Source organism: Mastacembelus armatus, chromosome 2 (assembly GCF_900324485.2).
Source record: "Mastacembelus armatus chromosome 2, fMasArm1.2, whole genome shotgun sequence".
NCBI lineage: Eukaryota > Metazoa > Chordata > Actinopteri > Synbranchiformes > Mastacembelidae > Mastacembelus > Mastacembelus armatus.
Window position 1 is genome coordinate 3,277,524 of NC_046634.1, and position 15,524 is coordinate 3,293,047.

Below are 15,524 nucleotides of genomic sequence, written 5' to 3' on the forward strand. Positions count from 1 at the left end.
TTGCGGTCAAACCAGTTTAGTAGCGGTTCAGCTCGTCCCTGCAATAGACGATCTTGGTTGTGTGCTGCGAAACAGCGCCTCCGTGTGTCCAGGCTTCGCCACAGCTGCTTTGCATATCCTGTTTCTCTGACTCAGATGACGATAGCGATCGGAAGAGGAGGCTAGCCGACCTGTGCTGCATAGATGCTCGACCTTCTGGGCAAATCTCAAAACAAGGTACAGTTTGAAAGGCGGTGTTAATCAGATATCCCGCTGTAAGATACAAAACGGAAGTGTTGTTCTGCTTTTATTCTGACATGTTTAGGAGTCGTTACATGGTCTGGCCACGATACTTGCTACTAGCTAAACTGCTGCTAGCACTGAAGCTCCTTTACATGTTCTGTCTGTTTGTTTCCCACTATTCCCACGATGGCTTTCCTTTTAATACCATGTCATCGTTTTATTCCCAAAATAGACACGACAAATAGTGTCATGGTGGCGTTTTGTCTTTTCTTTCTGTGTTAGCGAAGCCAGCCTGTGTTGTAAGTGAGCACCTGTTCGCCAGTTAGCTGCCTGTCAGCTCCCTTGACTCCTGGAGGCTGCAGGTGTCTGATCCCTGCTGCCAGACCCATATTAGATTAGCTTTCCAGCCTTTAGCAATGATGAGGGTTTTTTTTTATTTTGTATTTGCCATGTAATAACCGCTTGTAACTCGATTATAGGTCAGTGGGGGAACATCTGTCAGCTCTGTTTTTATGCTTGCTCTTGTATGAAGCAGCACAAATATGCAGGAAAACCACCAGCACTTCATTTTCCTGTTATTTCATTCATTGTTAGACAATGAGGGTTTGACTGACTTGTTATAGTTTCTAATGGACAGTCACTGCAGTCATTATTGCTGTCATTAATGCCATTATTAGGGGCATTTATTCTCATTTGTTCTCTGTTTACAATTGTCTTTTGTTCTTAGAACAGCAAAGGGGAGATATCCAATGATGGATGGGTATGTGTGGATTTCATACTTTTACAATCTTTTAACTGTAGCTAATATTGTTTTTCCGATATAAACACTGTTTTTATGAGCACGAACTACACAGGCAGGCAACACTGGGCTGTTTTCGTAGTGGTCACTGGCTGAAACGCTGCTCTGGCTGCAGGTTTGCAGGGGGCATGCTCAGCGGCAGCCAAGCTCTGCTCAGCGAGGACAGCTCAGTGATGGCCCGCATGCAGAAGAAGTTCTGGAAGACCAAGCAGGTCTTCATCAAAGCCACGGGCAAGAAGGAGGACGAGTATGTGGTTGCCTCAGATGCTGATGTGGATGCCAAGCTCGAGGTAGGAATGAGTTTTGGCGTTCAGGTGTGCTGCCATGCTGCCTGGATTTTGTTTGTTTTGAGCTGTAATGGGAAATATAATTTTTACACTGAATATGTGGGAGTCAGACATATATAAAACAGCTTGTGGGAACATTTGCAAAGGATCAGACTTATGTAGATGCATAGTTGATACAGAGAAGTGTGTTGGCACAAGGTGTCCATTGTTTGCAGAGCTGTTTTCTTGCTCTCTAGTTATAACAGTTCTAATTATACGTGAGCCGTCTCACACCCCAGCACAGCTGTGAAAATGTTTGGGACAGGCAGTGTGGTCTGTCATGATGGAGTTACACTGGGAGGCTTTTGTTTGCTCTGGAACAAGATCGGGCCTCTTACTTGCTCCTGCTCCTGTCCCAGGATCCAGCCCCAGTGAGACAGAGACAGAATGAGAAAACACAGGAAAGTGTTGAAGCATTACAGGAAGAGTGCAGGGCAGAAGGAGAACTATGTATGAAAACAAATTTTTGAAGTTAATCTCTCTTGTAGCATTTTTGCTTTCCTCAGTTTCTGTCATGCAACAAAAGTACAAAAGTCACCAAGACAGATTAGATTTGGAGCCGCTCCAAACACCTAACCTAATTTTATCAGGTTTTTATCGCAGCATTGCCTCAGTGCGTTTTCAAATTTCATCTTACTTGATGTTGCTTTGCGAACTCAGAGCTTCTTGAGTGAAACATCAGATGTAACATCTGTAATGAATCACGATGATGGAGAAAACACTGACAGTGCGACCATGTGACGGATTGAAGTAAATGAAGCGATTGTTACCTGAGTGTGTGTGTGTGTGTGTGTGTATTTCACAAACATAGATAGTTATCTCCACCTGCTTCTGTTATTTTTCTTGCCACATTGCTGCCTCTCAGACAGAGCCGATAGCAGTAAATGAACATATTATATATTTGATCAGTATTGCTCACATTATTAACAAACAGTAAAGTGACGGGTGGTGTGTCGTGCAGGAGCAGTCCGAGCTCTGACCCTGACAGGTGTTCGGGCGCTGCTGGGGCAGACAAACTGTAGGTAGCAACTGTTTATTCTGACGTTAATCATTAACTCTTGCTGTGCTTGAGTCACCTCCTCGCTCTGATCTACCTTCTTGTTTCCATTGGATCAAAAACTCTTGCAGCTGTCGTTGGCTAAAAGTTGAAGTGACCCTTTAATTTCTCACTCGTCCCCCAGCAGCACCGGAGTGGCCTTGAAGTCTGTGTTGCTATGACACACGGCTCATCCTTTAGTAACTGTCTCTGTGTGCCAGATGGGAGTCGACCGACTGTCAGACAGATAGCAAGAGAGAGAAAAATAGGTTGTGTTTGCTGATTCAGAGCGGTGTCGCACTGAAGCAGAGGGACATATATCACACCCAAAAATATCTGGAAAATAACTGACCTTAAATTAACACAAATTTCCAAACTATCTGGTGCTGAAACACAGCAAATAAACACAGAGCTGACATTTTGACAGTAACCTGTTGTGTGTTCTGATTTGGCTTGTTTGTTTCTGCAGTTCTTCCGCTCAGTTCAGTCCACGTGCACAGAGCTGCTCAAGGTGATTGAGAAGTACCAGCACCGGATTACACGTGAGTGATGTGAAAACTAGACTCATATATATATATTTGCTGTCTATCAACAAGCTAACAAATAATATGGCATACATTAAATCTAGTGCACTAGAGATTAAATATGGATTGATTTTGGACACAGCTTTAGTCTCATATGAGGCTTTTGGGAAAACACTTCTTCAGTTCAAAAGAGATTTCCCGATTTCCCCAGGTTGCTTTGCTCTTGTGTATCTGCAGAAGTTCAAACTATGAACTCTTTCCCCAGGCTTGTCGCAGGAGGAGAACGAGCTTGGTCTCTTCCTGCATTTTCAGGCTGAGCACGATCGCACCAAGGCTGGCAACATGATGGATGCCACCAGCAAGGCCCTGTGCACCTCAGCCAAACAGAGGTCAGCAGCAGCAGCAGAAAATAATAAAACCACAATTATCTACTGAAGGCATTAATAAATGCATCCCAGTCAATCTTTATGCTTGAAGTAATAAAAAGTCATCCAGCGTCCTCCTGCTGTGGTTTTTTTTTTCCACAGGATGGCACTTTGCCCACCACTGCACCGTTTGCACCAAGAAGTGGAGACATTCAGGCAGCGTGCCATCGCTGACACGCTGCTGACAGTCAGTCGCATGGAGAAGGCCCGCACCGAGTACAGAGGAGCTCTACTCTGGATGAAAGACGTATCCCAAGAACTAGACCCAGACACTTACAAACAGCTAGAAAAGTTCCGCAAGGTAAGAGCAGCTTACCTGAGGTTAACGGTGGGTGTTTACAATCGTTCACCTATCTGTGAGTTCTATTATTGTGTGTATTTCTTTATTTTTCTGTTGTCAGGTCCAAGCCCAGGTCAGAGGGACCAAGAGCCAGTTTGAGAAGCTGAAGAATGATGTATGTCAGAAGGTGGACATGCTGGGAGCGAGTCGCTGCAACATGCTTTCCCACTCCCTCTGCACCTACCAGGTGTGTGGCAGCCTCTGCCTAAAGCGTTTACACTTATTTGCTTTCACGCTGGGTGTTACACAAGAAGATCGGTACTTTTCAGATTTTGCGATTGGCTGTTATACTGATAAGATTCCTAACAAACACCACATTTTTCTGTGGGCTAAATCAGACAATGTAATCTGTCTATCCATGCTTTCCTGATATCGCAGACCACTCTGCTGCAGTTCTGGGAGAAGACTGCCAGCTCTATGGCGGGAATCCATGAGGCCTTCCAGGGACACGTACCATACCAGTTCACCACACTCAAGGTACTTCAGGCTAAAGAGACACTGCGACTGTAGCAGTGCTGGAGCTATGTGTTTAAACACGTATCCATCATACAGGCACTGCGGGACCCGCTGGAGCAGATGACGGACTCGCAGAAACAAGAGGACAAGAATGAGAAGCCACTACAGAGCAACACAGACAAGTGAGAAAACATGTTCATGTTACCAGAAAGTTTCATACATAATACATCAAATACACTCTGATGTTGCTCTGATGTTATTGGACCCTGTCTTAGGCACACCTATGTGGTACTTCATGGCATGCTTTAAAATAGTGAACATGTTGCAGTCCTGAATCCCGCAGAGGCTGCTGCATCATCAAAAGTAGCAAATAGATAAGTCCACTTATGTTTATCTCCATCCTACTTCCTCAGTCTGTTGTCCTTGGATGAAGACAAGTCATCAGGAAGGATCTCTGATGCAGGTATGTGCTGCCCCATAGGCTGAAACATAGTGGAGCTCACAGCCTCTATGTTTTTATGTTTCTCACAAACTATGGTAAAATTCAAAATGTAGAAAATAACTCTTTTCATGTGTAGGCTTAGTACACAGAAACATATGATACCCATTTGTATTTCTGTGTAATTGTGTCTTACAATATCATCAGCCTACCACCCAAGTAACAATTATGAATGTTCACACATTTTCTTTCCAGACCCCACACACTACAGTGATGGACAGAGCCAGAACTATGGCACTGGTAAGTGTGTGTGTGTGTGTGTGTGTGTGTGTGTGTGTGTGTGTGTGTGTGTGTGTGTGTGTGTGTGTGTGTGTGTGTGTGTGTGTGTGTGTGTCTGTGTCTGTGTGTGTGTCTGTGTGTGTCGAGAACCTCCAAAGAAACTGGTGTTAATGAGGCACTCTGCGTAGGTAGCACTTGTGTAAACAGTGTGTGTAGGCATTGTTGATTATGTGGATCGAATGCCTGCTGGCTTGATGACCCTTTGATCCCAAAACAATACCACCGCTGCTTTAGCCCTACACAATCTCGGCGGACTCTCTACGGGCTCTGAAGACGACTTGATGCTCATGGCCTGTGATCTGCCACAGCTCCCAGCCCTATCCAGCCTCCCACTGCAGCCTCAGCTCCCAGCCCCATCCAGCTTCCCACTGCAGCCTCAGCTCCCAGCCCCATCCAGCTTCCCACTGCAGCCTCAGCTTCCAGCCCCAGCCAGCTTCCCACTGCAGCCTCAGCTTCCAGCCCCAGCCAGCTTCCCACTGCAGCCTCAACTTCCAGCCCCAGCCAGCTTCCCACTGCAGCCTCAGCTTCCAGCCCCATCCAGCCTCCCACTGCAGCCTCAGCTTCCAGCCCCATCCAGCCTCCCACTGCAGCCTCAGCTTCCAGCCCCATCCAGCCTCCCACTGCAGCTTCAGCTCCCAGCCCCATCCAGCCTCCCACTGCATCCTCAGCTTCCAGCTCCAGCGAGCCTCCCACTGCAGCCTCAGCTTCTGCCTCCTCCTCAGGCTGGAGACCAGGATGGGTCCTGGGGCTTTGGAAACCCTCCATCCAGTCTCTTACAGCTGCCTGCTGCCGGTAAACTGGCTGAGTGTCTCTTTTTTCTTCATCCCAATGCTACATCACTAATTCTCAGCTTTCACATCTCACCTTGCGTGGTCTGGTCTAGAAATGAACACTTTTGGGATTTCTACTCTGCTTCCTTCTATACTTTGGACCTGCATTCAGTCTGTGTGGCTGAAGAAAGGGGCTTTACTTCTTTTACCACTGTCTTTTAGGAAAAACACCGCTTCACTTCTGAGTCTCTTGTCTTCTAAGTTCCATTTGCAGAACATGTTCACCTTACTAAAAAATGTCAGTGTCGTGTTGAAATCTGATCTGCTTAAAGGAATTCTTTGACTTGTTGGGAAATGTGCCAGTTGGCTTCTTGGCTGGAGTTGCAACAAACAGCTGCTCATACACATTTAGCTTTTTTAGAATCAACAATCTCTGGATTAACAAAGCACAACTTTTCTGTCCCCCCTTTCCTTCTCTCATGGTGGTATGCTCTCAGGTGGCCCACCCCATCCTGCCGGGACAGGTCTGAGACCAGAGGATGAAGACGGTGAAAGGGGTGACATGGCTTTCCTCAAAGACCTCCTCAGCCCAGGTCCAGGGATTAGCGATGAATTCAGCAAAGAGTGGCAGGATGCTTTTGGGATGTTTGACCCTCCCAGCATCCCTCCTGCAGGCACAGGGGTACCAAGTATTGGACAAGCACCCTGTGCTCTGTCTAACCCCCCGAGCCCAACAGGCTTCCTGCCCTCCCAGCTGCTGGATCACAGTCTGAGTTCCACAGGTTAGACACACTGACTCGTGGTCCCCCCCGTGGACCCATTGCATAAACAATAACAGGGTCTTTATCAGTCTACTTACCCTGCTTTTCTTTTAGGTTGGTCAACTCCCCCAATGTTCCAAGCTCCACCCCTGCAGCCTCCTGGTCAGAGCCAGTCAGCTCAGCCAGGTCCAAGCTCTGTAGCTAATGGTGAGATAATTTCCTGTTGCACTGACGTCACACTTTTCTAACCCATTTGTTTGTATTTACACGTGCTCAAATACCTTCTGTGGATAATGACGTGTGTGTGTGTGTGTGTGTGTGTGTGTGTGTGTGTGAGAGCAGCTGCTCCGGGTGGATCCAAAGACATGTCTGCCTGGTTCAACCTGTTTGCTGACCTGGACCCCCTTTCCAACCCCGACGCCATTGGACGTTCGGCGGATGAGCTGCTAAATGCCTGAAGGTGTGTGCGTGTGTATTGTGTGTGTATGTGGGTGTGTGCAGCAGTGTTTGATCTGGATTTCAGCATCTTTTCCGGTCAGCAGCCAAGCAAACAAACACATGCGCACACAGACCTCACACTCATTCGTGTTACCAGGAGAGATGTGTTCATATCTGTACTTGCAAATCATATTTATCTTACACTGGAAAATGATACTTTACACTGGGAAACACTGTCAGTTGAGATGAGTGTTAAATTCTCCTCAGCAGCTCAGAAACTGCTCTGAGACTCCAAACACTACACACGAAGCCACTGACTCATGCACACTAACACAACAAACCTCATGTGGTTTGTGTTACCTTATTACAGTTTCTGTTGGGCAGAGAGAATGTTTGACTTCCTGGTTTGTTTTGGACATTACTTGTGTGCTTTTTTTTTTGTATTTTATTAATGTTTGCATTTTTTGGGTGGGACCCAGGATGTTCATATATCTATTTAATCCATAAGATTGTTTAGGAGTAGTAGCCCATATGGATAAACAGAGTCTATATACATTGGGCACAGTGTGTGTATGAGATAGGATGGGACCGTGAGCCTGTATTTGCACACAGCAACAAACTGCATTAACGCTCTGTATCACAAAGCAAGTTCAGTTCAGTGTCATTAAGTTGGTTATCACAGAGTTAACAGCACCACCATGAGGTTCACATTTGTGAGATCAAATAAGTATGACACTATGTTAGCACGCAAATTTAGCTGTGCCAGAGCACGCCCTCACAGGGATGCAGACTGGTATTTGTCTCAGCTATTGAATCTAATACACAGCTACATCATTCTTTAGCAACTCAGTGTTTTAGAAAAGATGTTTAGGTGTGATCAACTAAACCTGAGGTTAGCTCTGTGGTATAGATTACATTGTGATCTAATATAGTTAAAAATAAGCTAGCTTCGTAATACTGGAAAGTTAGGCCCACAGAGTTGGCTGATACAACAAGCTTACTTTGTGGTACAGACCCCTGGACAAGCTGATAATGTGCTGCTTTATTGATCCCTGTGAGGACTGTGTGCTTTCACTCTGCTAACCATCTGTGAGAAGATTCTGTCTAATGGGCTCATCTAATCCCTGGAGGCAGCTGATGGTGTCATTACAAGGGACTGAACTGGAGTCAGATTACAAGGACAGTGGAAATCCAAACTGTCCAAGCAGCCTTTCACTGTCTGTCCACCTATATCCCTGATTCTGTTGGGCTGAACGTAACACACTAAAACCACAAAGTGTCTGAAATTGTCTCCCATCCCATCTGTCGGTTAAATTTCACACATACCAGTCCTAGGCCAAGAAAAATGTGTGAAGGATAAAACTTTTTTTTAAAAATTAGGACACAGGAATTGTAGTTTTTGCTAAGTGCAGAAAATGTACAAATACAAGATCAATGCTGCATCAAAATGTACGTACTTATTTATGACAGTCACTGCTAGTGAAATCAGATGTATTTGTTTTGCAGTACGCTGTAAAGACTACTGAAGTAACACCATGAAACACCTGTAAAATACTTCACATTTTTAGCTCCATGTTGTGTGTCTTGCAAATTGCAGCTGCATTTTGGTAATATATCATAACTTCTCGGGGAAAGGATCAACACTGGAACACTGTTACCTTATCATAAAAACAGATGTCTGATGCAGATTCAGCTCCCACTGATTTTTCTTTGATGGAAAAACTGCCATTTCAAGTGTTTATGTATTGGTTAGAGGCAGAGCTGGCTTACTAAAATGTATTTTCTAGATTAAATCAAGAAAAGAGCGGTTACCTGAGTTGTGGTCATGTCATCTACATGGACCAAAAACGCACTCAGCAGAGCTAAGGTTAGCAGAGTGCATTATGGGATTCAGAAAACGAATTTTTATACTAGCAGCACACTATTATCTTTGCTTTTCACAGTAACTATCAATACTGTAATTTTTTTGAGATGAAGATGTGAGGATGAACTATACCAATGCTCCTATCAGTCACAAGGGAAGATGCTGTATTAGTATTTCTGTCATGTCATGTATGACACTGTTTACTTTTGATTTACACACTTTAAAAGAAAAGAATGTATTTCTCAAGTCAATCACAAATGCTTTATTTAATTCAACTATGCCTTTTTTATTTCACTCAAGGGGTTTAACAGATGAAAACTTGGCAGTTGTGTTTCCAATAAACTGGACAAGCAAACAGAGAATCGTGTTTTTTTTTTTTTGTTTTGTTTTGTTTTTTTTTGTCTTGAGCCTCATTCCAAAAATGCTGTTAATCCACTTTGAAAAAAAATCTGATCTGTATTTCCAAGTGTAAGAATCTGCTGTTTCAAACTACTTGTAAACGTTATATCTAAAAATGACAAATAAGAACATGTCGCCATAGGTGTGATTGTTTTTCAGCAAGTGGATATATCATTTTGGAACAGAACTCTTCATTTCTTGCACAATTTCAGTAAATTTTTTGTTACACAGCCATTATAGCAACTGGTTGTTAGTTTCAGTTGGGTCACTGAACAAAGGACCTCCACACTTCTCTCTACTTCTGTTCTGCTACAGGTTTCCATCATTCAGGATTTCCACTGTGTGAGGCTACATAGACAGCAGGTGTTCGTTTGCTAGACGTTAGTATATCAGGATGTTTGTATCCTTTTCACTACAACAATCCTGAGATGGATGGCGCAGTCTGTTCTTTGAAGACCCAATTAAACTCCTGTCTGATAAATAAATACATTATTATTCACCATAATGTCATATGTAGTAAATCACAGTACTCAGTGGAGGAAAAAAAGGGGAGCGATTATATGATACAACTGTTGATTCATTCAGATACATATCTTTTGTCAGCCAGCACTACAAACACAGTGTGCCTCTATATTTACAAATCCAGTACATTCCTATCCCATCATAGCAGGCAGGCACAGTCAAAAAGTAATGACATGTACAGGAGGATGGGGCGGGACATGAAGAGGCTGCCGACCAACAAAGCTACACTCCAGTCACCAAGATCCCCCCCTCCCCCACACACACATATGCCAACATTAGTCCAATCGAGGAAACTGCCATTTAATACTCTGCCAACTATTTAAGGACAATACAAAAATATATATTGAGCTGGTATTTCAAGATGTTTAACTTCAGCTTATTTCCAGTCCAATGATTCCAGAAAGTAAAAAGTAAACTGAGGATTTAATCAGGGTGTTATTTATAGGTTGAATCTGATTCTTATAAATGAATGTACCCCCATGGTCTGCAGTGTAGTATTTGGGTTCACCGGCCTCTCCATGATCAGGCCCTGGCAAGCCAGAGGGGACGTGTCCAGAGAAGACGGAGCCCCACACTTCACAACAACATAGGCTGAGCAAGACAGAAGGAAATGAGCATTACAGCAACACGTAGAGAAAGAGGAGGAACAGAAGGGTGGGAGGAGGGTTGCGATGGTGGTGGAGTAAAAAAAAAGGACACGGAGCAAAAGGCTGTCGCTTTAAAAGAAGGGGCAAGCAGACACAGGTTGAACACGCTGCACATCAGAGCCCTGGCCTGTGTTTCCCATAGATACACACCTCCCAGCAGAGGCCCGGTTCAGTTCTACCAGTTAGTATAACAAAGGCATCAGTTTACCGTCAGCTTTCACGGTAAATGGCTGATAAAAGTACAAAATAGATGTCTAGATTTGGGTCACACACCTAAATATATACTGTTTCTAGGTGTAGATTTTGTACCACCTTATATTTTTTACGCTCGGCCCTGCTCTTCTGCATGTATCTATGGCCAAGATAGTGCAATGAATGTGTGTGTCATGCTAAAGATCACACATAATCAGAGCACTAAGCTGGTTTGGGGAAACTGAGCGGTCTAAAATATCAGGCACATTTTTAACATCTCCTTATCACGACCCTTCAAGTTTTGCTACGATATATCTGGCAGCACCAAAATTAGCCTCCATGGTCAATCTGTTGGTCATCAAGGAAACCAGAGGCATTTTTTTCACAATGGAAGGCATATCTTATATCAAGAGAAATAACAAATAGAAAAAGAGATATGTCCGTGGAAAGGCGCTATGGTATAATACGATGAAATAAAAAGTCTGTCCTTTCGCCCTGTCCCCCTTAAAAACAGAACATGAGCGGCACTAAAGTAGAGGAAAGTGATGAAATGTTAGCTGCAAACCTCCACACAGGGCTGCAGGACTTGTGTTGTAGTTGTCTGAGGAGGAGAGGCAGTGGGAAGCGCTTTTTCAACAAGATAAGGACATCAGAGAGAGCTTAGCTGGCATGCTGAAGGCATTTTTGGAGCAGAAAGGTTGCTTCCTAGTTTCACTGATTTTGTTTTGGGGTGGGGTGGGGGTTATTGTGACTTAAAAGACTCGTCAGAAGCTCTCAGGCTCCTCCAGGAGGCAGGGCTGGGTGGACAGAGGCACCAGGGATGGCGACAGGCTTCGCAGACCCACCCCGGGGCGGAAGTTGAGGTCCGGGGCAGGGAGTAAGGGCTTGAGGATGCTGACGAGGCAGAAGGCAGAGCCGCTGTTGGGGATGAAGTTGACCTTGTTGCGGTCGGGACACAGGAAGGGAGGGATCTCCTGCAGAGGTTTGGGCCTGGGAACACACATGCAGGGAGTCAGTTAAACTTTATTACACATACCACGGCTTCCAATGTTACAGACTTCAATCAGTTATGTTTGCAACACTGTTTTTTTATGTTTAAAGATTAATAAACCTTGTTATTTGTATAAAAAAATACAATCATTTCCTCTGACTTGAGCAAATGACCTTTCTGTTTCTACTACTCACATGGATTCCTCGAACACTTTGACCTTCTCGCAGCCCTCTGGAGGTTCCCTCTTGAACATATAGCTGTTGTTGGGTCTGGGAGAGGCGGCATATTTGGGCAGTGGGGAGCAGGGGCCCAGCTCTGAGGAGAGGCAGATAGGGGAGGGTAAAGGTCAAAGGTGATTTTGTGCTATGGCAATCTTCTACATATATATATGCTGCAATCCCCGGTGTGTGTGTCACCTTTGTCCTCGTAGGGGCTGCCTCCCCCCGTGTCATTGAGGATTGTGAGGTAGGAGGGTGAGATGGAGTCAGGACGGCTACTGCAGTTACTATGGTTACCACTCAGGCCACCCCCTGAGGGTGTCTGTGTGTCAATGCTGCGGGTGCTGCTGCTGCGCTGCTGGGGCACAGGAGGGGGTGCACGGTGCCCATCTGGGACATCCTGTGGCTGTTGAACACACACATACACAATTGGGGTCACAAAAACAATGCTACACAGAGGGCTTAACCCCTGGCCACCCCTGATGGTGTGTGAATGATATTGTAATGAAAAAAGTCTGAATATTACTTTTCTGATGAACAAAACAGTACATTTTCAGAACCCTAACCCTGAAGTCTCAGTTAGTGGAACTCACAACTATGGTCTCGTCCTTCTCAGGCGTGTCTCGGATAATTATGCGTTCGATCTCCTGGTTAAGGCCCTCCACGCTGTTGCGGAAACGGGGGGCAGATGACTTGGATATAGGGATGGGTATCAGAATGGTCTTGGGCATGGGCGACTGCAAAACACGTAAGACACAACCGCACAAACGTTTAATACAGACTCTGCACCTGTTCACAATCACAGACTTCCACTGTCATCAGCTTCTCATTTATATAGCCAACTAATCATGTTGAAGTCATATAAGAAGTAACAGCACCAAGAGCTAAATAGAGATACGAGGAAACTGGGACGTCCTCAAAACTCTCCAGATCACGGATGCAACCTAGTTCCTCTCAGAGATGCCACCACTTGGCAGACACACACCCACTCTCCGTGCACACTGTGTCTATTAATCACCTGCGGCTGGATGATGGTATGGCTGCCATTAAATGGGGACTTGCGCTCCTTATCCCTCCTATGGCGGCTGCTTCGTTTGCTGCGCTGAAGCTGCTGACGCAGTTTGGCAATCTGGAGAGGTTCACATACAAAAAGACAAAGTAATGCAGACATACAGGCAATCTATGTCTATCACTGGTGATATATTAAGTGAAAGGTAATGCGCAATGTGCTGAAAAACCATATATATGTATTTAAAACTCAACACTGTTTTTCTCAGTTTGGTTGCTGATCAAGATCAAGATTGAACACTGACCTCTTTGAGCTGGTCGGTGCTCCCACAGGAGGCCGAGCGTTTGTGAGAGCCCCTCCTCCTCTCATCTGCCCAGGCCCTGGGGGTCTGACACATGCACACACACATGTTGGTTAGACCAACAAATGCACAAGCACAGGTGCTGCAAAGCTAGGGTTTACATACTAAGACCAGACTTAACATCCTGAAAGTCCATTTCCAGTCTGTCTGTAGCAATGTGCCTTCTTGTCCCGTTTCAAGACATTTCTCAAAAATTATTTTTTCTATAAAAATGTAAAAATGCACATCCCAGTGTTTGTAATTAGATTTCCATAAAACTCTAACTCATGCATCCACCTAAACACTGACACACATACATATATAACACACCTAGTTACACACTGCACTCACCTGCGTTGCTTTGTCCCTCATGTAGGGAACGTGTTGGTGCTGGCTGTCGTCCTGAGGCCAGGGACCTGTCAGGTGAGAGCCAGCGAACGCGCCCTGTGAGGGCCACAGCTGGACACGATGGCAGGAGACTAAGAGGAGAATGAGGAGCAGAGCGCTCAGAAAGGGAGAAGGGGGACACTAGGGGATGCGGAGGAGAAGCACAGAGAGATGTGGGAGGCTAAGGCCACAGAAGCAGTCTGAGGAGAAAGAAGTGGGATTTAAGATAAGTTAGACTTGCAGATGACAAAAACAAGTTATTTATCAATAACAAACACACAAGAAATCTACGGGCATACAGCTGGCCTGCGGGATAAGCTCATGGCTGTCTTGCTCTGTCTGTCTAGCTTTGCGTCTGTCTGTGTGCATTTCTGTCCACAAGTGTATGCATTGCCAGATTGATGTTAATCCGTCCCATGCTGGGTAGAGCGGATATGCCCCCCTCTAAGCCTCACACAGCTCCCTTGTCAGTAACATTAAAAGAGGTTAAAGCAGCCCCTTTCAGATAAAATAATGCATATATTTTTCGCCACGGCTGCACAATGAGAGCTGAAAATATACCCATTCCTGCAGCATGCATGCATACATATAAACACAGAGCATCGACCAGCAGCACTGGTCCTGCAGCTAAATTTGGCAGGGGCCTTGACCAGCACACATCACTGTTGCTAGGGAACGGTGCCGACTGATCTTCATTAACACACAGCTGCAGCCTGAGTGTGTAAGTAAACAGGGTTTGTGCATCATCGGTCTACTAGCAAAATGCTTTTCATTTTGACTGCTGCTTTTTCTGTTTCAGTCTGTGCCCACAAATCAGCAACAGCATGCTGTAGGCTGACAGCTATAGTAACGCTGGTAGCAGTGGTGGTAGGAGTAGCTGTAGTAGTAGTGTAGTGGCTCAGACAACACACATGCACAGTATTGACGTGTGGCCTATTCACAGACACCTGGCGTTATTGTAAATTTGTGTGGGATACAGAATCCAGTTGACACTGTGACAATGAGCATAGATTCATAGCTATGCTGAGGGTTAAGTAGTACAGCCAACCTGCACATAATGCAATAAATGTGGGATGTAAACACACTATTTTCTCCATTCATCATTTGGTGGACCCAAAAATTTCATAAGTTAGTATTTATTAGTGACTAGGAATTTTGTTTAAATTTATTTTTATTCTTTTTCTTTTCCTGTCCTACCAATACTCCAAAACCAAACATATTTGTCTGTACTATTATACAATTCACTCTATATTAGAGTGAAATGAGAAAACTAGCATGTGACATTTAGAACCAGTGATTATTTGGCATTTTTGTTTTAAAAATATGGATGAAATGCTTATTAAAACAGTAACAATTTAACTGTCTGTTGATTAAACACGGAATAAATGAATAAAAACAAAAAGGCTTTACATAAATTAAAATTTAAACATTTATTTTGCAAATTGCAGTTTTAACTGATTAACTCTGTAAATAAATATACCTTATGAAAACATACTCAAAGAATCAATGAGAAAAAAGAAAAATTGCTCACTGCATGTGTAATCTTCATGCAGCAGACCGTACAGTGTGATGTAGGCCAGATTTGTTTACTGGGAGACAAGCATGCAACCCATTCCCTCACATATCATCACCACCATCAAAACATACTCCAGGCTAGTGCAAACCTGCACCCTGCACAATACTGTAAGACAGCAGGGCATCATCCAGACAGCGGATGGTCAAACGTGTAGAATAAAACATGCTCACCTGCAGAAATGTGATCTCAGTGCGCTGCATGCAAAGGGGCAAGGTGGTCTCCCAGCAGCCCAGCCCCTGTGTATATTTGCCGCTACTCGAAGATGCTACGGAGGCGTTGGAAACACGCAGGCCAGAAGGGCAGGAGAGTGGAGGCTAGGACTGAGGAAAGCCTTCTCAGATATAAACAAAGAAACATAGAAAGGTACTAACACCGCTTCGTGGATAGACAAGTGGTACAAGAGGTGTCAAAATGGGCGTTGCTGTGTTCGCAGCCTCCCTCCTCCTCGTCGTCGTTTCTCGGTTACCAAAACGATTTCCGATTGATGAAAAAAAATATTATAAA

General features: G+C 44.6%; 2 protein-coding genes across 4 annotated transcripts; one reads left to right on the forward strand and one right to left on the reverse strand.

The window, feature by feature from the left end:
* The first annotated feature begins 132 nt into the window (after positions 1 to 132).
* Positions 133 to 9,101, forward strand: ical1 (islet cell autoantigen 1-like). Of its 3 annotated transcripts, none has more exons than XM_026301995.1 (15): positions 133 to 216; positions 950 to 982; positions 1,137 to 1,311; positions 2,853 to 2,925; positions 3,173 to 3,296; positions 3,435 to 3,633; positions 3,734 to 3,859; positions 4,051 to 4,149; positions 4,225 to 4,310; positions 4,542 to 4,591; positions 4,823 to 4,867; positions 5,141 to 5,698; positions 6,174 to 6,458; positions 6,552 to 6,644; positions 6,780 to 9,101. In XM_026301995.1, the coding sequence occupies exons 2-15, from the start codon at positions 972 to 974 to the stop codon at positions 6,893 to 6,895; spliced, it is 2,040 nt and encodes a 679-aa protein (XP_026157780.1). In that variant the 5' UTR covers positions 133 to 216; positions 950 to 971; the 3' UTR covers positions 6,896 to 9,101. The 3 variants fall into 3 exon arrangements, with proteins under 3 accessions (XP_026157780.1, XP_026157782.1, XP_026157781.1); XM_026301996.1 differs by having other exon boundaries at positions 143 to 216; positions 955 to 982; XM_026301997.1 differs by lacking the exon at positions 5,141 to 5,698.
* A 2,162-nt stretch (positions 9,102 to 11,263) lies between these two features.
* Positions 11,264 to 13,495, reverse strand: fam117ba (family with sequence similarity 117 member Ba; the record flags this gene model as incomplete). The annotated part of the gene is made up of 7 exons (XM_026302289.1): positions 11,264 to 11,489; positions 11,685 to 11,805; positions 11,907 to 12,114; positions 12,302 to 12,445; positions 12,727 to 12,837; positions 13,022 to 13,105; positions 13,409 to 13,495. Coding segments are annotated over 7 exons (981 nt in total), but the record flags the coding sequence as incomplete, so codon positions are not given.
* Between the last annotated feature and the right edge of the window lie 2,029 nt (positions 13,496 to 15,524).

What these genes read in the sequence shown, in the direction of transcription:
- ical1 (XM_026301995.1), top strand. An exon ending in ATGTGGATGCCAAGCTCGAG is followed by an intron (nt 1,312 to 2,852) that starts GTAGGAATGAGT and finishes TTGTTTCTGCAG; the next exon opens with TTCTTCCGCTCAGTTCAGTC. An exon ending in CTTACAGCTGCCTGCTGCCG is followed by an intron (nt 5,699 to 6,173) that starts GTAAACTGGCTG and finishes GTATGCTCTCAG; the next exon opens with GTGGCCCACCCCATCCTGCC.